Source organism: Bombina bombina, chromosome 4, assembly GCF_027579735.1.
Source record: "Bombina bombina isolate aBomBom1 chromosome 4, aBomBom1.pri, whole genome shotgun sequence".
Classification (NCBI taxonomy): Eukaryota; Metazoa; Chordata; class Amphibia; order Anura; family Bombinatoridae; genus Bombina; species Bombina bombina.
Genome location: NC_069502.1, coordinates 523,222,171 through 523,247,210, shown reverse-complemented (window position 1 = coordinate 523,247,210; position 25,040 = coordinate 523,222,171). Strand labels below are relative to the sequence as shown.

Sequence of the window (25,040 nt, the reverse complement as noted above, 5' to 3'; positions counted from 1 at the left end):
GAATAAATAGAACATTCTGCTATGTGCAGAACATTGGAATGTGAAATATTCCTATTTTTATGTCGGGTTAGCCCGCATAAGAATATGCGTTTCCGGTTAGCACAAGGGAAGTGTGTTAGGGTTTTTTTCTACTTTTTTGCTCGGTTGACTTCTATGGGGGAATAGGTTATGGTATGTGCGATTTTGTAATTTTCTACTTTTTGCCACGTCGAGTTAGCTCAAGCGAGATTTACTATTTAACTCATAATACCAGAGCAACCCATAATATGCATGCTTCTAGTGCAATTAGTTCTATAGAGAAAATGCTAAATAGCGCTCCACTTGTAATCTAGCCCCAAATGTTTTATTTGTTACCAAATGTAAAATAAATAAGTGTAAATAAAATGCATACGTACTACATAGAACAACTCGTTAGCCCGTGGATAGGTGTCAACATGTATCTGAAATGGGGTTCCAACCTAAAGGGAAAATAATATTAATATTAATATCATTTTACCATAAACCATTAACACCTTATATTTATAGTAAAAAAATAAAGCTAACTGAAATTTACCTGAATGGGTGAATCTGTTGTTTGTATTAGTGCGTAAGTGTTGACTTCTGAGAAAGGTAAGACATAGTTCTGATCCATCGTAGCATTCTCATACTCTGCCTACAAACCAAAATATACATTATTATTAACATTTGGTCTATTAGGATGCAATGTATTCATACAATTTTTTTTATCAGATTATATTATTTTATATAAATGTAACATCTGTTGCAGAGGTCTCCAGATTTAACCCTCAATGACCACATAGACTAGGGAGTAGATAAATGTTGGACAGACATGATTAGATGTAGCCAGACAGCATTTAATATTGCATTTAATATTGCACAAGCTTTTCTAGTGAAATGCTTGTGCAATGTCGCCCCCTGCAGATTTGCGGCCCCCGCTAGCAGGGGGTGTCAATCATCCCGATCGTATCTGATCAGGATGATTGCAGTCTGCCACCTCAGAAGTGGCGGATGAGTTAAGGAGCAGCGGTCTTACAACCGCTGCTTCTCACCTTATGTATCCGGCGAGCCGGAAACATCTGGCAGAGAAAGCTGCATCCGCTGCTTAATAAATCTCCCCCTAGAACTTAAAGGGACACCTTGTAATTGCAAGATATTTCTGTTGTGTTGCTTTAGAATAACATATATGTTAAGTCTTAATGTTTTTAAAACAAATGAAAATAATTTTTACTGCAATTAGTTTTCAATCACCAAACTCTGCCTATCATTTGCCTTAATTGGAGGAGCCCATCTGGACATTAGTCCACAGACAACAAGGATTGTTACTGTCATAAAGTTAGTATAAAACGCATTGTTTTGCAGTCGTTATCTGTTAAATCCAATTAGGGACACACATGTAGCCAAGTTAGCCTTGATAAGTCAACAGGGGGCATTTCAAAAGAATTAGGAAGTGCTACATTTTCAGAGCTAAATTACATGAAAAGGGGACAAAAAGTGTAAATATATTGCAAAGTTGTTTTATTATGTATAACTAAACATTTTATATAAAAGGTGTTTACTGTCCCTTTTAAGTATATTTTCAGTTGAGCAGCGTTTAAAAAACAACTGACTATAGAAACCATAGTTAACAAAAGCCAAGCTATAGCTTGAATTTAATGTATTGCACTAGTGCACTTTTATATTCTTTGCTATTTATCATCAGAAAATCTTCTGTGTTGGACCCATTGTTGACTGTTCTCCCACTGTTCCCCCACTTATAAATCACTCTCTAATCTGTGCCTTGTTCTGGCACTGCTGCTGTAAAATGTGAAAAATGATACTTAGAACTGTAAGGACAATTTAGTGAGTTTACCATCACTCAGTGGTGGCTGGTGAATTTTTTAGATTGTGGTGCACAAGACCCAGCCCCTTTGAGAAAGCCCCACCCCTTAAATGGCCCCACCCATTTACATGTCAAAGAAAGCATTTAAATATAACTTTTAAATTTATTAATATACAAATCTGGGGCATTTATTATGGACTTTTAAATAAAAAAAAATCTGCTGTTGCAGGCAGCACAGCTCAACACTAGCAGCTGCACTAGGGATTAAAGGCTGGGAATAAAACACATTCTCCTTTCTGCATCTCCTCTCTCTGTTAAGTTAAATACTTTTTATCTTGAACTATCACACACACTACTCTGTCTCCTCTCACTGCCCTGTTATGTAGGCTATTGCAGCTGTCAGCGTTCTGCCAGCACACAGTCCAGTGAGAGGAGGCAAGATCAGAATGTGTGATCGTTCAAGATAAAAAAGTATTTTCTGTAGCAGAGAGAGGAGGTGTAGAAAGAAGGATGTATTTTATGCCCGGCCTTTAACCCCTAGTGCAGCTGCTAGCGTTGAGCCGCATTTCAGTAGAGGAAACTCACTGGTTCTGCTGCCTTCTTACGATGCTCCAGCCTGACACTAGTCCTTGATCTATGAATTGCTGAACACTGGCCCGGATTGTTAAAGCAATAGAGAGTGATTGGCTGCATATTTGGAGGGGGGGGGGGCGGAACATACATCCGGATAAATGGAAACTTAAGGCTGTATTTTTTTATTATAAATTCCACATATTAAAAATAAAAAGTATATGGGCACACATGTTAAATGTACTCATGCGCAAACCAGTTAGTCCTCAAGGGCCGAATGTCCCCTGATGCCCCTGTTTCCGCGTGAGGCTTCAGGCTCGCTGGTAACAGAAGTTAAGAAGCTTCGCCAAGAATCTGCAGGGGCAGCATTGCACAAGCAGTTCACCAGAACTTCTTGTGCAATACTAAATGCCGACAGTGTATGCTGTCGGCATTCAGCGATGTCTGGCGTTCATGAAATGCTGAGCAGATCATGTCAGACAGACATTTGATTAATCGGCCCCATGCGTCATCACATCATATGGAAATATCCACCAAAGTAACTACTATGAAGTATTTTGTATTTCTTCCTGCTTTTTGACAATTGCAGCTCCATCTCTGTCAGCTTGGCTCTCACCTCCAGGGGAAGGGACATGCTGTCAAGGCTATATTAGAAATATTTTTCTAAACTCAGCTCACAGACTAAGCCAGCACTGACTCCGTTTTGCGCTGATTAGGGGAGTAGGAGCCTCGTTGCCCATCGGCATGTGACCTGGTGAGTGGTGACGTCTAGCTCTCATCTCACTTGCACAGCAAAAGCTGTGCGATTAAGATAGGTTAGGGTCTAAGTTGGAGCGGTGCTGCAGGCACTTAGAAATAAGTGCAAATGGCAATGCCAGGCTATACCTCTCTATCTAAACTGGACAGTCTGGACTGGAAAAAATTTTGGCTGAATAAATATAATTTTATATTTATTCAGCCAAAAAAAAGTTTTGTTTTTTTTTCCTCTGGGGGTTCGCATGCCCCTGTGCGCCTATGGAGGAGCCTCCGCTGCTATCACTTTCAATTCTTATTTGAAAACAATAAGGCCTAGATTTAGAGTTCGGCGGTAAAAGGGCTGTTAACGCTCCGCGGGCTTTTTTCTGGCCGCACCATAAATTTAACTCTGGTATCGAGAGTTCAAACAAATGCTGCGTTAGGCTCCAAAAAAGGAGCGTAGGGCATTTTTACCGCAAATGCAACTCTCGATACCAGAGTTGCTTACGGACGCGGCCGGCATCAAAAACGTGCTCGTGCACGATTCTCCCATAGGAAACAATGGGACTGTTTGAGCTGAAAAAAAAACCTAACACCTGCAAAAAAGCAGCGTTCAGCTCCTAACGCAGCCCCATTGTTTCCTATGGGGAAACACTTCCTACGTCTGCACCTAACACTCTAACATGTACCCCGAGTCTAAACACCCCTAACCTTACACTTATTAACCCCTAATCTGCCGCCCCCGCTATCGCTGACCCCTGCATTACAGTTTTAACCCCTAATCTTCCGCTCCGTAAACCGCCGCAACCTACGTTATCCCTATGTACCCCTAATCTGCTGCCCTAACATCGCCGACCCCTATGTTATATTTATTAACCCCTAATCTGCCCCCCACAACGTCGCCGACACCTACCTACACTTATTAACCCCTAATCTGCCGAGCGGACCTGAGCGCTACTATAATAAAGTTATTAACCCCTAATCCGTCTCACTAACCCTATCATAAATAGTATTAACCCCTAATCTGCCCTCCCTAACATCGCCGACACCTACCTTCAATTATTAACCCCTAATCTTCCGATCGGAGCTCACCGCTATTCTAATAAATGTATTAACCCCTAAAGCTAAGTCTAACCCTAACACTAACACCCCCCTAACTTAAATATAATTTACATCTAACGAAATAAATTAACTCTTATTAAATAAATTAATCCTATTTAAAGCTAAATACTTACCTGTAAAATAAACCCTAATATAGCTACAATATAAATTATAATTATATTATAGCTATTTTAGGATTAATATTTATTTTACAGGCAACTTTGTAATTATTTTAACTAGGTACAATAGCTATTAAATAGTTAAGAACTATTTAATAGTTACCTAGTTAAAATAATTACAAAATTACCTGTAAAATAAATCCTAACCTAAGATATAATTAAACCTAACACTACCCTATCAATAAAATAATTAAATAAAATACCTACAATTACCTACAATTAACCTAACACTACACTATCAATAAATAAATTAAATACAATTGCTACAAATAAATACAATTAAATAAACTAGCTAAAGTACAAAAAATAAAAAAGAACTAAGTTACAGAAAATAAAAAAATATTTACAAACATAAGAAAAATATTACAACAATTTTAAACTAATTACACCTACTCTAAGCCCCCTAATAAAATAACAAAGCCCCCCAAAATAAAAAATTCCCTACCCTATTCTAAATTTTAAAAGTTACAAGCTCTTTTACCTTACCAGCCCTGAACAGGGCCCTTTGCGGGGCATGCCCCAAGAAGTTCAGCTCTTTTGCCTGTAAAAGAAAACATACAATACCCCCCCCCCCAACATTACAACCCACCACCCACATACCCCTAATCTAACCCAAACCACCCTTAAATAAACCTAACACTAATCCCCTGATGATCTTCCTACCTTGTCTTCACCATACCAGGTTCACCGATCCGTCCTGGCTCCGATATCTTCATCCAACCCAAGCGGGGGCTAGACATCCACTGAAGAAGTCCAGAAGAGGCTCCAAAGTCTTCATCCTATCCGGCAAGAAGAGGACATCCGGACCGGCAAACATCTTCTCCAAGCCGCATCTTCTATCTTCTTCCATCCGGTGCGGAGCGGGTCCATCTTGAAGCAGGCGACGCGGATCCATCCTCTTCTTCCGATGTCTCCCGACGAATGACGGTTCCTTTAAGGGACGTCATCCAAGATGGCGTCCCTCGAATTCTGATTGGCTGATAGGATTCTATCAGCCAATCGGAATTAAGGTAGGAATTTTCTGATTGGCTGATGGAATCAGCCAATCAGAATCAAGTTCAATCCGATTGGCTGATCCAATCAGCCAATCAGATTGAGCTCGCATTCTATTGGCTGTTCCGATCAGCCAATAGAATGCGAGCTCAATCTGATTGGCTGATTGGATCGGCCAATCGGATTGAACTTGATTCTGATTGGCTGATTCCATCAGCCAATCAGAAAATTCCTACCTTAATTCCGATTGGCTGATAGAATCCTATCAGCCAATCGGAATTCGAGGGACGCCATCTTGGATGACGTCCCTTAAAGGAACCGTCATTCGTCGGGAGACATCGGAAGAAGAGGATGGATCCGCGTCGCCTGCTTCAAGATGGACCCGCTCCGCACCGGATGGAAGAAGATAGAAGATGCGGCTTGGAGAAGATGTTTGCCGGTCCGGATGTCCTCTTCTTGCCGGATAGGATGAAGACTTTGGAGCCTCTTCTGGACTTCTTCAGTGGATGTCTAGCCCCCGCTTGGGTTGGATGAAGATATCGGAGCCAGGACGGATCGGTGAACCTGGTATGGTGAAGACAAGGTAGGAAGATCATCAGGGGATTAGTGTTAGGTTTATTTAAGGGTGGTTTGGGTTAGATTAGGGGTATGTGGGTGGTGGGTTGTAATGTTGGGGGGGGGGGTATTGTATGTTTTCTTTTACAGGCAAAAAGAGCTGAACTTCTTGGGGCATGCCCCGCAAAGGGCCCTGTTCAGGGCTGGTAAGGTAAAAGAGCTTGTAACTTTTAAAATTTAGAATAGGGTAGGGAATTTTTTATTTTGGGGGGCTTTGTTATTTTATTAGGGGGCTTAGAGTAGGTGTAATTAGTTTAAAATTGTTGTAATATTTTTCTTATGTTTGTAAATATTTTTTTATTTTCTGTAACTTAGTTCTTTTTTATTTTTTGTACTTTAGCTAGTTTATTTAATTGTATTTATTTGTAGCAATTGTGTTTATTTAATTTATTGATAGTGTAGTGTTAGGTTAATTGTAGGTAATTGTAGGTAGTTTATTTAATTATTTTATTGATAGGGTAGTGTTAGGTTTAATTATATCTTAGGTTAGGATTTATTTTACAGGTAATTTTGTAATTATTTTAACTAGGTAACTATTAAATAGTTCTTAACTATTTAATAGCTATTGTACCTAGTTAAAATAAATACCAAGTTGCCTGTAAAATAAATATTAATCCTAAAATAGCTAAAATATAATTATAATTTATATTGTAGCTATATTAGGGTTTATTTTACAGGTAAGTATTTAGCTTTAAATAGGATTAATTTATTTAATAAGAGTTAATTTATTTCGTTAGATGTAAATTATATTTAAGTTAGGGGGGTGTTAGTGTTAGGGTTAGACTTAGCTTTAGGGGTTAATACATTTATTAGAATAGCGGTGAGCTCCGATCGGAAGATTAGGGGTTAATAATTGAAGGTAGGTGTCGGCGATGTTAGGGAGGGCAGATTAGGGGTTAATACTATTTATGATAGGGTTAGTGAGACGGATTAGGGGTTAATAACTTTATTATAGTAGCGCTCAGGTCCGCTCGGCAGATTAGGGGTTAATAAGTGTAGGCAGGTGTCGGCGACGTTGAGGGGGGCAGATTAGGGGATAATAAATATAATATAGGGGTCGGCGGTGTTAGGGGTAGCAGATTAGGGGTACATAGGGATAACGTAGGTGGCGGCGCTTTGCGGTCGGAAGATTAGGGGTTAATTATTTTAAGTAGCTGGCGGCGATGTTGTGGGGGGCAGATTAGGGGTTAATAAATGTAATATAGGGGTCGGCGGGGTTAGGGGCAGCAGATTAGGGGTACATAAGTATAACGTAGGTGGCGGTCGGCAGATTAGGGGTTAAAATTTTTAATCGAGTGGCGGCGATGTGGGGGGACCTCGGTTTAGGGGTACATAGGTAGTTTATGGGTGTTAGTGTACTTTTAGGGTACAGTAGTTAAGAGCTTTATAAACCGGCGTTAGCCAGAAAGCTCTTAACTCCTGCTATTTTCAGGCGGCTGGAATCTTGTCGTTAGAGCTCTAACGCTCACTGCAGAAACGACTCTAAATACCGGCGTTAGAAAGATCCCATTGAAAAGATAGGCTACGCAAATGGCGTAGGGGGATCTGCGGTATGGAAAAGTCGCGGCTGCAAAGTGAGCGTTAGACCCTTTAATCACTGACTCCAAATACCAGCGGGCGGCCAAAACCAGCGTTAGGAGCCTCTAACGCTGGTTTTGACGGCTACCGCCGAACTCTAAATCTAGGCCTGAGTGAGCTCACATTGCCGCTGTTTGCTTTGTTTTTTTTTGTTTGTTTTTTGTTTTTTGGCCAGTGGATCATTATTAATCTGACACAAAAACACATTTTAAACATGCAAAACATCACTAATACTAATACTAATGTGCGCTGGTATTACAAGTTGATAGCAATGTGAACGTGAGCTTCCATAGGCTCCAATGGGAGCCTCGTTCTAATGCTGTCAGAGACGGCACAGAACCTAAGCACAGCGAAGGGGTTAAGTAGCGCAGAGATGGCAGCAATATTAAATATATGTGCATATACACATATTAGCACATAAATATATATTTCTGTACCGTTTTTTTTTCTAACACCCAGCACCCGCCAACTTTACCTAAAAAAATACTGCCTAGTTCAGTTATTTTATTAAAAAATAAAAATGCTATAATTTTTATTTTTTAATAAAATACACCACACTGTATTTTGGGGGCATTTGGAACACATTTATAAAATGAACCAGAGATTTGATCTCTGGTAATTTTATAAGTGCTAATTGCTACAGTGAGCTCACTGTAGCCACTTGTAATGGCTGGTTATTTATCTCATGCCCGCAAACAGGCAAATTTGCTGTTTGTAGGCACACAATAAATTAGCGCTCCACTTGTAATCTAGTCCTTAGTATTTAATGTCCCTTTCATTTTAATAATTGAGAATTATGTTGACTGTAATATTTTACATATAAATACCTATAAATAAAAATATTTGACATATTCAGTACTGAAATATTATATATTAAAATAATAATTCATAATTATGTAAATGGATTGTTTAAAGCCATCAATACAATTATAACTAAACATTTGACATTTAATAAATATTTAAAGATATATGTGCCTGTCTGTTACTGCTAAACACCATAATCTGAGAAGCAAATTTTCCTCTAAAAATACCCAAATTAGGGCCAGATTACAAGTGGAGCTCTAAATATTGCTTTCATGAAATCGATATGTGCGCTCCACTGTGTAATACCAGAGCATGCTAATGTGAGCTGCTTTAACAAGTTCACAGCAATGCGAGCGTGACCTTACGTTTGCATTGCTTGGAAGCATTGTACTCACGAGAGGGCGCTTCCATAGGCTCCTATGAAGCCTCATTCTGATGCTATCAGAGACAGAATCAGAACCTAAGCGCAGCGAAGGGGGTAAGTAGCACAGTGATATCAGCAATTTTAAATATATATGTTTATGATTATATACATATACTTAGGCTTACCAGAAGTCCCACTTTTACTGGTATTGTCCCGGTTTGGAGGCGCTGTCCCAGTGTCCTATCCAGTTGTTCATTCTGTCCCAGTAGGGTTGCCACCTCCAGGTTTCAAATCATGTGTCCGGGTTTCAGACCAACTGAAACCCGGACACATTATTAAAAATGACTGGACTGTGGCTCTCCAGCATAGTTGGATGCTGGTACTTTGTTACATAGAGCCCTGCTAAGCTTAACGTTCGTGTCCTTCAAAGTTTACATTTAGTAATACAGGCTGAGTGAGCAGCGTAGGGTTTTTTTTAATTTTGTAGTACTACTTGGTTTATTTTTCTAAGAATTTAACACCTTCCCCCCCCCCCAGATCCCTGGTGACATCACCGGTGATACACCTTTAGGGGAATCATATGGGTATGACTAGGAAGTACAGACAGGCAGGATTTTTGGCCTGGATCTTGCTTTACTTCATGCAGAATAGCATTTTGGCTATAATCTTCCTGCATTATGGTATAGAGTAGCCTCTTAAATAGCTTTAGCAGGTACGTGTTTCTTTTTTACTTTCATTCAATGTTGTATTTATGCCTTATCAGTATTTGGCTCTGTTCCTTAATTAGACACATAAAACACATATTACACTGCAGATATTAAATTGTGAAATTGATAATTATGAAAGTGATAATTATGCTTGATGTTTGGCATTATTTAGAATCTGAAATTTAGATTAATGATTTATTTGCCATGACAACGTAATGGTGCCTTATTCACTAGGGGGTGGTGTTATGGTCTATTTAAACTGTGTGATTCACTTGTTTGACTGAGGAAGGGTAGAGTATCCACAAAACACTACACACATAAAAGCTACTACTTTAAAAGGACCGGTAATTGCCACGCCCCCTTGACCACGCTCCTGACCACACCCCCACTGGCACCGCACCAGGTGGTCCCAGTTTCACCTCTAAAAATTATGGTAAGCCTACATATACTGTATATTTATGTGTTATAATGTGTATATTCACATACAATGGCCCATATTTATCAAGCTCCGTACGGAGCTTGAAGGGCCGTGTTTCTGGCGGGTCTTCAGACTCGCCAGAAACAGCAGTTATGAAGCAGCGGTCACAAAGACGGCTGCTCCATAACCTGTCCCCCTGCTCTGAGCAGGCGGACAGCCATCGCCGGAAATCAACCCGATCGAGTTCGATCGGGTTGATTGACACCCCCTGCTGGCGGCCAATTGGTTGCGAGTCTGCAGGGGGAGGCGTTGCACCAGCAGCTCTTGTGAGCTGCTGGTGCAATGCTGAATACGGCGAGCGTATTGCTCGCTGTATTCAGCGAGGTCTGGCGGACCTGATCCGCAGTGTCGGATCAGGTCCGCCAGACCTTGATAAATAGAGCCCAATATATTTACTGGGAACACACACTTCCCATTTACCCCAATGTAAAGGCACTTTTCAGTGCCGTTTTTTTTTTATAACACCCCACTCCCACAAACTTTAGCCCCAAAATACTACCTAGTGCAGTAATTTTATTGAAATTTTATGCTGCTATCTTTATTTTTAATAAAATACACTACTGTACTTTGAGACTGTATTTTGAGGCCCATTTATAAAATTAACCAGAGATTGGATCTCTGGTTAATTTTATAAGCGCTTTTAATGGCTGATTAATTATTGCATGCCGCAAACAGGCATGCAATAATTTAGCACTCCACTTGTAATCTAGTCCTTAGTGTACATAAAATACATATTTTACAAAACTATTGGAATTTTTCATTTTTTTCCTTTTATTTACAAACCTGTATTAGTATCTGCTGGGTTGATGCCAGTACAGGAATTTGAATGCTGATTATACCAGATTCTGGGATGTCATATTGCATATCTGTTGTATTACCAAAACTGTCTTCTACTGGGAGTCCTTCTTCGATGAATGAAAATGAAAACCAGTATCTGTTAACTGACTGAGTTATTTTAACAGACAATTTTTTCTGTCTTTCCTCTGCTAGTAAAGCTTTGTTATCAATTCTCAATATCTGTAACTGGAAAACAGAGAAAATAAAAAGGGTAAATTTAATATACAAATAATGCTTTAGTGCTCTAAAATAGAAAACCAAAATGTTACATTTATATATTGACAAATATGAACAGAACTTGCCCCTAAATTTTCAACCAAGCTGGTACAGAAACCATATAATGTAATCTATTTTGCACAATTGTTATTGTTTAAAAAGATAGATAATCCCTTTATTACCCATTCCTCAGTTTTGGATAACCAACACGGTTATATTAATATACATTTTACTTCTGTGATTACCTTGTATCTAAGCCTCTGCAGACTTCCCCCTTATTAGAGTTATTTTGACAGACATGCATATAGCCTATCAGTACTGACTCCTATGTAAATCCAGAGGAGTGAGATTAATGTTATCTATATGACACACATGAACTAACACTGTCTAGAGGGGAAAAAACTGTCAAAATGCACTGAGATAAGAGGCGGCCTTTAAGGGCTTAGAAATTAGCATATATGAGCCTATCTTTCAACAAAGAATACAAGGAAACAAAGCAAATTTCATGATAAAAGTAGATTGCAAAGTTGAATTTTGACTAGACTTTTCCTTTAAAGGGACACTGAACCCAAATTTTTTCTTTCATGATTCAGATAGAGCATGCAATTTTAAGCAGCTTTCTAATTTACTCCTATTCTCAAATGTTTTTCATTCTCTTGGTATCTTTATTTGAAATGCAAGAATGTAAGTTTAGATGCCGGCCCATTTTTGGTGAACAACCTGGGTTGTTCTTGCTGATTGGTGGATAAATTCATCCAGCAATAAACAAGTGCTGTCCAGAGGCTGAACCAAAAAATAGCTTAGATGCCTTCTTTTTCAAATAAAGATAGCAATAGAACAAAGAAAAATTGATAATAGGAGAAAATTAGAAAGTTGCTTAAAATTGCATGCTCTGTCTGAATCATGAAAGAAAAAAAATGTGGGTTCAGTGTCCCTTTATACTCATATGCTAAATCACTTGATGCAGCATAACTGTAAAAAGCTGACAGGAAAATATCACCTGAGCATCTCTATGTAAAAAAGAAAGATTTTACCTCACAATTTCCTCAGCTCAGCAGAGTAAGTTCTGTGTTAAAAGTTATACTTCAGCTGTTGCTCAGCTGCAGGTAAAAATAAATAAATGAAGAAATGAACAGCAGCCAATCAGCATCAGCAGTGCTGAGGTCATGAACTTTTTTACTGTGATCTCATGAGATTTGACTTAACTCTCATGAGATTTCATGGTAAACCTCCTTAAACTGAATAGGGAAATAATATGAGTGTGCACAATTGCTCGCTCCTTTCACTGTCCTGGAACAGACATACCGATTTGCTGCTTAGAAGTCCTTTACAATGGGATGTGGCTACTGAGGACATTTTGAGGTAAAATCAGTGGAGGCTCCTCCATGTGTGCACACTCGCATGTGCCCCCCTGTGAGTCTGTGAGTGTGAGAGGAAAAAAAAAAATATTAAAAAAAAATAAAATATAATTTTTCCAATATCCCCCTATTGAAAAAATTATATTTTATTTTTAACCCCCAAATATGAAATTCTGATTTTATTTTTAATATAATATTCCAAAAAAATTTCAGTGTCACTAGTGTCTGACTGTTATTTTGTCCCTATCGCACGTGCGGTTAGAGCCCTATCTGCCTGTCAGTGATTTCTAACTTGTTCACTGCAGGCATCAAACCAGGCTGTATACATTGCCTTATCGCACAGGCTGAACTGTGCGAGAGTGGGGAGGGACAAGTTCAGCCTGTGCCCTGATAGGCTGCACCGCATACGTCACGGTCAGAGAGTGGGGAGGCGGGTACAACAACAAGATGCTGCTTACTACGAGGCCGAGCCGAGGTAATACGAGACCAGCCGAGTCTGAGATCTTCCGACAAGTGTTCCAGCCTGTGGATAGGCTGCGCCTGCACGCCACTTTGCCGGGTACGTGACGTCACAACAGCTCCTCCCCCGCATCAACGGCGCGAAAACTTCATATTTGAGTTTGCTGTTGAGCGGAGAGGAGTGTGTTGTGACTCACAGTGTTTCTCAGTCGAATTTCTTTGAATTGTTTACAGCTTCCTAAACAAATTATTAGCTGAGCTAATAATCGATATCATCTCTACTACTAGCTACTACTACTAATAGCATTAGCAGCCAGTGTGTTACTGACATTGACTTTAGTTTAGTTAAAATTTAAAAAATTTAAAATCCAATACTGAATATTATTGTAGCCTAGAGCGGAGGCCCTAGACAGGCTAGACAGCTAAGACAGAGCGGCTTGCTTGCCTCCTTGCCTAGGAGAGAGAGCTCAGAGAGGGAGTGGTGGAGGCTGCTGAGCTGGAGCAATATATCTATTTCTTCTATATATTATTAACAATTAAGTTTTGGGCAGAATTTATTGTTAACCTGCTGAGAGCCTGAGACTGCAGAAATTAATAATTAATTAGTATATATATATTTAATTTCCTGAGAGAGGATCCCATTCCTAATCCTTAGTTCTTTCTTGCCTGGCTGGGGCCCTGTCCCTGCCCTGATAATTTTCTAGTTTGTCAATTGTCAGACAGAGAGTGGTCTATCTCAGACTCAGTTTATCAGAGTGACAGACAGTGACACTGACTCAGTACTTGTAAAAAAATAAAAAAGTTTTTTTTTTCTCAAAAAAGCAGTTAACTGCTGCCTGTGCTGCATTATTAACTTTAATTTTATTATACATTTTATTATAAATTTAAATATAATTTATAATTTTTTATTAGTTATATTAGAGTCTCATAGTTTGTAAAACAATTATATATTTTATAACGGCTTCTCAGCTACTTACCTACAGTCCTACAAGTTATATATATTTTAGAACAACCGCATAACTACTTGCCCACTAGTTTTAGACTGTAGTTGACCTTGCCTGTTGACGGCTGTCACGGCCACTGCTGCCTGCTGTAATAATACTATTTAAAACACTATTTTAGTTTAGAATTATTATCAGATTGCAGAGAGTCTCATAGTTTGTAAAACAATTATATATTTTATAACGGCTTCTCAGCTACTTACCTACAGTCCTACAAGTTATATATATTTTAGAACAACCGCATAACTACTTGCCTACTAGTTTTAGACTGTAGTTGACCTTGCCCGTTGACGGCTGTCACGGCCACTGCTGCCTGCTGTAATAATACTATTTAAAACACTATTTTAGTTTAGAATTATTATCAGATTGCAGAGAGTCTCATAGTTTGTAAAACAATTATATATTTTATAACAGCTTCACAGCTACTTACCTACAGTCCTACAAGTTATATATATTTTAGAACAACCGCATAACTACTTGCCTACTAGTTTTAGACTGTAGTTGACCTTGCCCGTTGACGGCTGTCACGGCCACTGCTGCCTGCTGTAATAATACTATTTAAAACACTATTTTAGTTTAGAATTATTATCAGATTGCAGAGAGTCTCATAGTTTGTAAAACAATTATATATTTTATAACAGCTTCACAGCTACTTACCTACAGTCCTACAAGTTATATATATATTAGAACAACCGCATAACTACTTGCCTACTAGTTTTAGACTGTAGTTGACCTTGCCCGTTGACGGCTGTCACGGCCACTGCTGCCTGCTGTAATAATACTATTTAAAACACTATTTTAGTTTAAAATTATTATCAGATTGCAGAGAGTCTCATAGTTTGTAAAACAATTATATATTTTATAACAGCTTCACAGCTACTTACCTACAGTCCTACAAGTTATATATATTTTAGAACAACCGCATAACTACTTGCCTACTAGTTTTAGACTGTAGTTGACCTTGCCCGTTGACGGCTGTCACGGCCACTGCTGCCTGCTGTAATAATACTATTTAAAACACTATTTTAGTTTAGAATTATTATCAGATTGCAGAGAGTCTCATAGTTTGTAAAACAATTATATATTTTATAACAGCTTCACAGCTACTTACCTACAGTCCTACAAGTTATATATATTTTAGAACAACCGCATAACTACTTGCCTACTAGTTTTAGACTGTAGTTGACCTTGCCCGTTGACGGCTGTCACGGCCACTGCTGCCTGCTGTAATAATACTATTTAAAACACTATTTTAGTTTAGAATTATTATCAGATTGCAGAGAGTCTCATAGTTTGTAAAACAATTATATATTTTATAACAGCTTCACAGCTACTTACCTACAGTCCTACAAGTTATATATATTTTAGAACAACCGCATAACTACTTGCCTACTAGTTTTAGACTGTAGTTGACCTTGCCCGTTGACGGCTGTCACGGCCACTGCTGCCTGCTGTAATAATACTATTTAAAACACTATTTTAGTTTAGAATTATTATCAGATTGCAGAGAGTCTCATAGTTTGTAAAACAATTATATATTTTATAACGGCTTCTCAGCTACTTACCTACAGTCCTACAAGTTATATATATTTTAGAACAACCGCATAACTACTTGCCTACTAGTTTTAGACTGTAGTTGACCTTGCCCGTTGACGGCTGTCACGGCCACTGCTGCCTGCTGTAATAATACTATTTAAAACACTATTTTAGTTTAGAATTATTATCAGATTGCAGAGAGTCTCATAGTTTGTAAAACAATTATATATTTTATAACAGCTTCACAGCTACTTACCTACAGTCCTACAAGTTATATATATTTTAGAACAACCGTATAACTACTTGCCTACTAGTTTTAGACTGTAGTTGACCTTGCCCGTTGACGGCTGTCACGGCTGCTGCTGCCTGCTGTAATAATACTATTTAAAACACTATTTTAGTTTAGAATTATTATCAGATTGCATAGAGTCTCATAGTTTGTAAAACAATTATATATTTTATAACAGCTTCACAGCTACTTACCTACAAGTTGTATAATTTATAACAGCTGCAAAGCTAATTACCTACAAGTTATATATTTGATACCAACCGCGTAACTACTTGCCTATTAAGTCAAGTTTTATATTTTATAACAGCAATACTACTTGTCTAAAGGTTATATATAGATTATAACAGCAAAACTAATTGTCTCAAAGTTATATATATATATCTATATTATAACAGCAAAACTACTAACCTACAAGTTATATATTTTATAAGAGCCGCAAGGCAACTTACCTAGTTAAAGTTATATATTTTATAACAGCAAAGGACTGTTCTTTGTGTGTAAACTAACAGTTAAGATGGCACTTAGTAAAATCAGTGTGTCTGAGCTAAAGCAATTACATTTTTCAACGTTACCCATGGAAAGAAAAATTGAAATTAAAATGCTCAGGCCAACACCTAGCCTTAACCTTATCCAGGTGACAAAATGTAAAACTAGAGATTTCAAAAGAGAATTCAAACCCGAGGTATATGATAAATATCCATGGATTTGTGGCTGTGAATTATCTAACAGACTCTTTTGTTTTTATTGTCTCCTGTTTGCAAAACAAAGTGGTGAATCAAGCTGGGTGAGTTATGGTGTCGCCGATTTATCACATTTAAATCAAAAAATAAATAAACATAATTGTTCACAATCACATTTAAACTCCACATTAGAGTTTAATGTGCTAGGAAGGGTTGATATTCGACAACAACTTGACAGTGCATATCGTTTAAATATTAAAAAACATAATGAGCAAGTAACAAAAAATCGTTATGTTCTTTCGAAAATAATTAATTGTATTTTATTTTGCGGCGCATTTGAACTTGCACTTCGAGGACATGACGAACGCGAGGATTCATTAAATCCAGGCATTTTCAGAGGTCTTATAAACTTCTCAGCAGAACTTGATGCATCTCTAAAAGAGCATCTCGCTAGTGCCACTGTTTTTAAAGGAACGTCAAAAGAAATTCAAAATGATTTATTAGACTGTATGCTTACTGTTTGCCAGAACCAAATAAAAAAGGAAATCTCAAAAGCAAGTTTTCTAGCAGTGATAGCAGATGAAACTACTGATGTTTCATCTGCCTTCCAATTGGTTGTTGTTTTTCGATACATTGTAGGTAACGGTCAACCGGTTGAGAGATTCTGGGAATTCACTAATCCAGCTGGACATGATGCAGAATCTATAGCTACATGTATCCAAAATACTTTGGAAAAAGTTATAGACAACCCGGAAAAATTGATATCCCAGAGTTACGACGGTGCAAGCGTGATGAGTGGTCAGCATGCAGGTGTTCAGGCTATAATTAAACGTACCTACAAGAATGCACATTTTGTGCATTGCTACGCACATCAACTCAATTTGATTGTAAGCCAAGCAAGCAGTCAGAATCAACAAGTTCGAGTATTTTTTTCTAACCTAAGTGACATTACTAACTTTTTTAGTAACTCGCCACAACGCATAGCTATTCTAGATGAAACTGTTAGAAGAAGGATACCTCATGGTTCAGCCACCAGGTGGAATTTCAAGAGTCGAACCGTCAATACAGTGTTTGAAAACAGGGAACAGTTAATTGAATGTATGGAAAAAATAGAGTCAACATCGAAAAAAGAAATAGCTATAAATCAAGCAGGGGCTATTCGGCGTATGTTACAAGACTCGGTATTCGTGTTTTGGCTTACAGTTTTTCACAATATTATGCCACATGTAGATGTGTTATACAACCAACTTCAGAAAACACAAACAGATGCGGCACTTATTCGAAAACATATTAACACTTTCCAGCAGACAATGGAAAACGAAAGGAATAGAATGGACACAGTGACCATGACGATATCAGAAACAGAGGAAACATCTAGGAAAAGGAAGAGAGAAAATATTCACATTGCTCAGACTGTGGCAGCTAAAGAGATATGCGATGTTATCACAAATCAAGTAAAAGATAGATTTTCTTTTATAACTCACTACTCGGCTGTTTCTCTCCTCCAAGCGGAAAAATTTGCGGATTACGAGAAAAATTTTCCAAATCAGCTTCTTGAACAAACATCAGCGGTTTATCACACATTACAGAAAGATCGCCTGAAAACTGAACTAGGAGTAATTTACAGAAGACCAGATTTCCGAAATATGAATGGTGCCATCAGTCTTCTACAGTTTGTAATAGAAAATAACTTGGACAGTACTTTCTCGGAGACCTACAAACTGTTGCAAATTATTTCGACTATTCCCGTGACAACTGCTGAGGCTGAGAGATGTTTCTCAACTTTAAAACGAGTTAAGACATTTCTAAGGAGCACCATGACTGAGGAAAGACTGACTGCTCTAGCCATGCTCACAATTGAAAAACAATTGATCAATGACATGCCTACATTCACCGAAAATGTTATTGATTTATTTGCCTCAAAAAAAGACAGGCGGATTGACTTAATTTACAAAAATTGTACTTGAGTTATCAACATTCTGTTTTAATCTTTACCGTTGAAGTTAATTATTAAGCACTAGTGTAATAGAAATAATCTTCTTTTGTAGAAAGTAAAATGTTGGTGTATTTATATAAATGTTGCCACGGCCTTTGGCTGCATTGCCTAATATCGAACACTGGGGGCTAGGGCAACAATAATTGAGATGTGGTTTTATTTCTCTATAAAGTGGAAGGTTCTTTAAATCCAGGAATATATATATTTTCATAAATGTACATTCAAGATACTTATTATTTCGCAGCTTTGATTAATCATTTGGTTAATATAATGTTATTATATAATTTAACTGAGCATGTATATTTTAAGACTAGACATGAGTATACTGAAGAGTATGGATTCTTGTATATTAATGTAAATATTAGACATGGTCATAATATTAAATATTATAAATATATATATAAATATATATATATATATATATATATATATACTTACTACTGATAATATCTTAAGAGATTAACTTAATAGTCATTTTGCAAACAGGATCTTGTTTTTATTGTCTCCTGTTTGAAAAACAAAGTGGTGATTCAAGTTGGGTGAGTTATGGTGTCGCCGATTTATCACATTTAACTCCAAAAATATAAATAATTGCTACCAATCACATTTATACTCCCCATTAGAGTTTAATTTGCTATGAAGGATTGATATTCGCCAACAACTTGTCAGTGCATATTGTTTGAATGTTAAAAAACACAATGATCAAGTAACCACAAATCGTTATGTTCTTTCCAAAATTATGAATTGTATTCTATTTTCCGGCGCATTTGAGCTTTCACTTCGAGGACATGATGAACGCGATGATTCATTACATATTGGGAGACTTAAAAGGATTGTAATTTAATACTTAGTATGATAATAATAATCAGCTATACTATTAACTATTTGAAATCAATTGATTAATCATTTCATATTCTGATATTACATTGCATTTAATTAGAATTCTGTAGTGATTAATTTATTGTAACAATATTTATATTTCCTTATTATCCCACTTTAATATAAATATATTCCATTGCTTAATAAAGTATAGGAGTATATAAAACTATATGAAAATTAGGTACAAGTCATTTCATATGAAATTTTGTCTTCTATATGCTTGCATCGATTCTGAGCTAGAAAACCTTTCCAGACGTATATGTGGATTCACACCTTCAAAAGTATTGTTAGTCTCATCATTTGTATATCATACAAGGGATAATTACTTACTTTCCTGAAGATTGAGCATATCTGAACTAAAGTACAGAATTGTTTCTCTGTCACCCCAGAGAGGTAACATGGTTATCTTGTTTGTAGAGATCTAATCTCATTAAGCGATGAAGTAAAGAATCTTTTGAAGCTTAAACTTTAACAAATGGTCCCTTTGTATATTTTTTAGATATCGTGCCTGTGAGCTGTATTGGAGCATAGTATTTATATATAATTGATGTTACATTTCATAAAAATATATTTCATATCTGAGTACATTACTTTAATACAGTTTGAGTGCATGAAATCATATACAGTTGTATGCAAAAGTTTAGGCACCTCTGACAATTTCCATGATTTTCAGTTATAAATAATTGGCTGTTTGGATCAGTAATTTCATTTTGATCTATCAAATAAATGAAGGACACAGTAGAAATTCAGTAGTGAAATTAGGTTTATTGGATTAACAGAAAATGTGCAATATGCATCAAAACAAAATTAGACAGGTGCATACATTGTGCACCCTTGTTATTTTGTTGCATTGAATACCTGTAACTACCTAGCACTGATTAATTGGAAGAAAAAATTGGTTTGGTGAGCCCATTAAGCCTTAAACTTCATAGACAGGTGTATCCAATCATGAGAAAAGGTTTTCAGGTGGCCAATTGCAAGTTGTTCTCTATGACTCTCCTCTGAAGAGTGGCAACATGGGGGCCACAAAACAACTCTCAAATTACCTAAAAACAAAGATTGTTCAACATCATGGTTTAGAGGAAGGCTACAAAAAGCTATTGCATAGATTTAAGATGTCAGTGTCCACTGTGAGGAACATAGTCAGCATGGTGAGGATATGGAAGACCACAGGCACAGTTCTTGTTAAGGCCAGAAGTGGCAGGCCAAGTAAAATATAGAATAGGCAAAGGATGATAAGAACGGTCAAAAACAGCCCACAGACCACCTCCAAAGACCTGTACTACTGGGAATATTGTTGAGGGTCTCATGGATTCCACTCAATATCAGCAGATACTTGAGAATAATGTTGAGGAATCAGTCACAAACTTCAGTTGAAGTTACCCCCAGGCCGGGGCTGGATATTTCAAGAAGACGATGACCAAAAACACTGCTGGTTCAAATGGGTGGGGCCATTTCATGGGCGTGACTTTTGCAAAGGGGTGTGGCTATTCAAAATGGGTGTGGCTTGTCAAAGGGGGCGTGGTTTTTAAAAAGGGGCGTGTTTTTTCAAAGGGGCGTGGTTTTCTAAAAGGGGCAGGGTCTTGTGCACCCCCATCCTAAAAATTCACCAGCCGCCACTGGGTAAAATATGTTTCTTTTTTACATAGAGATGTTCAGGTGATATTTTCTAGCCAGCTTTTTACAGCTATGCTGCATCACTTCCAAGTGTTTCAACATGTGGGTATCATGGCCCTTTAAGTATTATTTATGTTGAAGGACCACTAAACACAGTAGAATAGCATAATTAGTAAATGCATAATAAAAAGACAATGCAAACACACTTAGTTTGAATTTCCAATAAGTAGTAGATTTATTTCTAACACATTTTAAAGTTAGTTCTATTTTACCTCCCACTGCACCAGATCAGCCAATCACAAAGTGCATATACATATATTCTCTGAATCTTGTACATGCTCAGTAGGTGCTACGGCCTCAGAAACTGTGCATATAAAAAGATTGTGCACATTTAGATAATGGAAATTAACTGGAAAGTTGTTCAAAATTGTGTGTTCTATCTGAATATTTGAATATATGAATTCAAGAGTCTAGTATGGCATATAACCTAAACAAAAAAACAAAAAAAGTAGTTGTGAAACCTTTGCTTTTTTGCAAGTTATAGGGCAATAAGTACAAATAGTACTTTGCTATTTCCAAACCATTTTTTTTTTTCAAAATTAGCAAACGTTATATTGTAACACTGATATCTGTCAGAAATCCCTGAATAACCCTTCACATGTATATGTTTTTTAAAAGAAGACAACCTAAGGTATTAAACTTTTCATGCAACCATTTTACCATCAATCTATGCCAAAGTTTGAAAAAAACTTTTAACACAAATAGCAGTTTAAGAATACATGTACTGAGAACTTTGAGGGTTACTGCCAAAGAACACACCAATATGCAACATCTCCTGAGTACATTAATACTACCCATGTATATGTGCCTCAGGTTCTCTGGGGGCTAAAAGGCCTTATTTTTAGGTGGTGCATTCCAGTTTTCCAACTTGGAATTTTCAAATTAGGTCATCATGCACCCATGTCCTATTTGGGACATTTTTAAAGCCCACCGATGTAATTTACCCTCATCAAACCATATATTTTTAAAACTTAGACACCCTAGGGTATTTGAAATGCTGGTATTTTAACACTTTCCATGCACTAATTTAACCACCAGTCTTTGTCAAACTTTTGGGTAGTCATTTTTTTGTGTTATTTTTAACGCACATTACATTTTAGGCATGGATTCTCAGTTCCTGTTATGTGTTACTGCCAAAGAACATCCCAATATGTGTTCAGCAACATCTCCTGAGTACAGTGATAGCACTTATGCATAGGTTTGCTAGGTTGTTTGCCAAAACTTCTGACGTGTTTGTGATTTTTTTCACATTTAACTTATCTTATTTGTCTATCTTCTATTTGGGGGCCTTTTTACATACCCCAATTAATTTGCTTGTCATGAATGTGCATATATTTGAAAAGTTGATGCGCCAATGTATTGTATATGGAGTGTTTTGATGCCTTTGATGCAACTGTTTTAGCCAAAACAATTGGAGAAATTGTGTGGTGTTAATTTTTTATTTTTACACACACATTGATTTTTTACTATGATTTAGGAGAGCTTGTTGTAAGTTATTGCAAGAAAACACTCCAGGTTGTTTTCTGCTAGACCTCCTGAGTACACCTATGCCCCCCATGCACAAGTTTGCCAGGATTTTGGGAAGGTTCAGTTACAATTGTATAACATGTAATTTGAGTTGAACGTGAGAGTATTTCTTCTGATAGGCCTATCTTTAGTTTGGGGCCTATCGCATACCCCAGTTATATTTATTGCCATGAAAGTGTATATATTTGAAATGTTGAAACCCTAAGGTATTGTATATGGTGTGTTTTGATGCCTTTGATGCAACCGTTTTAGCCCAAAAAAATTGAAGAAAGTAGATTGAACACCATTCTCCCTTTTATCATTCATCAAGATCAGGTTGGCTTTGTCCCCAATAGGGAGGCAAAGGACAACCCTGTACGCAAGTTACAATTAATTTGGCACTCGGCCTTTAACCGGGTTAGCTGGTCTTTCTTACAAGCTACGCTACAGATTTTCGGTTTAGGGGACTCCATGATACATAGAATATTTGCATTATATAACTCCCCTAGTGCCCAGATCTCCTTAAACGGAATCTACTCCCGCCCATTCCCGATTAGAAATGGTACGAGGCAGGGTTGCCCCCTGTCCCCTATATTGTTTGTGTGCCTCTTGGAGGCTCTGGCTGCGAAGATAAGTCTGAATCCAAAAATAGAGGGCATAACAATTGGTGGTGAAGAGTACAAACTATCATTGTTCGCCGATGAGATGTTATTCACATTAACCAATCCTGTTAGCTCCATCCCACCTTTGTTGGAAGAGCTCGAACTTCTCTATAAATTAACACATTTTTTGATCAACTCCTCAAAGTCAGAGATTCTTGGAGTTTCCCTCTCTCCCCAAACTGAACAACACATTTCCCAAATTTGCCCATTTCGTAGATGTGGGACTTCCTTAAAATATTTAAGCTTTTACCTTACTGAGGACCTGGATAAACTATATGACTTGAACTATATTCTGATAAAGAAAGCCCTTACCCATGACCTATCCTCTTGGCATGCAAAATGCCTTACCTAGATAGCTAGAATCAACGCTATTAAAATGACGGCCTTCCCCAGACTCCTATACATTTTACAAGCCCTACCTGTCCCATCCCCCCTCGTTACATTTTGAAAACTCAACAATTATTCAGCTCCTTCATTTGGAAGGGAAAACACCCCAGGATCAACAGATCCATCATGACATGTTCCAGAGACCATGGGGGTTTGGGAGCCCCCAATATTGAGTCTTACAGATTAGCAATTTTCCTGCAACGGGTTCTTGATTGGAGGATACATAAAGAGCAAAAAAGGTGGATCTTACTGGAGGAGTGCTTCAACCAGGGAATAGACCTGCCAACTGTTTGCTGGTCTCCAAATTTTGAAAATACTTTCAAAACTGTATTAGATTCAATTACTAAGGAGACTCTCCTCCAGTGGGAACTGGCGAACAGATTAAACCCCTACCTCTCCTCTAGACCATCCCCCTTGACCTCCCTAATTTACAATTCTGAATTCTCTCTTAGAGATCTAGGAATTCAAGACTGTGGGAACAGTCCAACTCCTGAAATAGCCATACACCATCTCTCGGGTGCAGAGCACTTACTCTCCACTGAACAACTTCAGGAAAAGGGGTTCCTTTGGTCACATAACTGGTTTAACTATCGTAGAGTACTACGCTGCTCCGGAGCCTTTGCGGGGCAGGTTCGCATATGCGAGCCTGCTTCCCGCAATGTAAGAAGCAGCGGTCATTAGACCGCTGCTTCCTACACCCTATGCCACCTCTTAGGTGGAGAAGCAAAATCACCGAGAGCATGCTCGCTCTCGGTGATTGACAGCCCCTTCAGTCGCGTGATTGGTCGCGCGATTGAAGGGGCGGGCATTACACACTCCGATGAGTGTGTAATGATACATACTGGCAAGCGGATCAACAGATCCGCTGCCCGTGTGTAGCGGAGGCGGCGGACAGCTTTGCGAGTTAAGAAGCTGTCCGCCCACCGTTTAGTACATGGCACCCATAACCTCAATATGATTCGCCCCCTTTCTACTCTAGAAAAATTATTCACCTCTCAAAAACTGATGAAACATACACTCTCTAAAGTACATAATATTATAACCCGCCCTCCACCGGGATGTCTTCCACACTCAATAGAATCCTGAGAAAAAGAATTGGGGGTCATTATATTACCCCTAGGTAGCCTCTAGCATTTTCAGTAACACCAGGGCCGCTTCTTCCTCCCCAGCCATAGTGGAACTTAAATATAAAATACTCCATAATTGGTACCTTACCCCTAAACGCTTACATAGGCTATACCCTTCAACTAAAAATAGGTGTTGCAGATGTGGCCATGTTGGAAGTGGAATGGGACATATGTGGTGGTGGTGCAATAGTATTAATAATTTATGGAGAGAAGTCATTGACGAGATTGAACTAGTCATGCAGACGAGGATCCCTATGAACCCTCTAATATTCTTACTCAATAAACACTTTAAGCTATCCTCCAAAGCTCACAGTATTCTATTCAGAATACTCTCCAACAGTGTGAAAACGCTTATTGCCAAGAATTGGAAATCTAACACACACCCCACTCTGACTATGTGGAGACAGAAGGCTTCAGACTTAATAGAATTAGAGGAATTCAGATCCTATAGACTAGACACTAGGGACTCTTATATCCATGCTCAAGC

At 37.9% G+C, this 25,040-nt stretch overlaps 1 protein-coding gene across 1 annotated transcript in view; it reads right to left on the bottom strand.

Moving 5' to 3' along the window:
* The window catches only part of LOC128656511 (CD109 antigen-like), a 224,645-nt gene that overhangs the window by 119,986 nt on the left and 79,619 nt on the right, over positions 1–25,040 (bottom strand). Inside the window, exons 11-13 of the mRNA XM_053710439.1 lie at positions 10,727–10,966; positions 554–652; positions 396–458 (exon numbers count right to left, since the gene is read on the bottom strand). Of these exons, the coding sequence (XP_053566414.1) occupies positions 396–458; positions 554–652; positions 10,727–10,966 (402 nt within the window). The remainder of the gene's footprint in view (positions 1–395; positions 459–553; positions 653–10,726; positions 10,967–25,040) is intronic.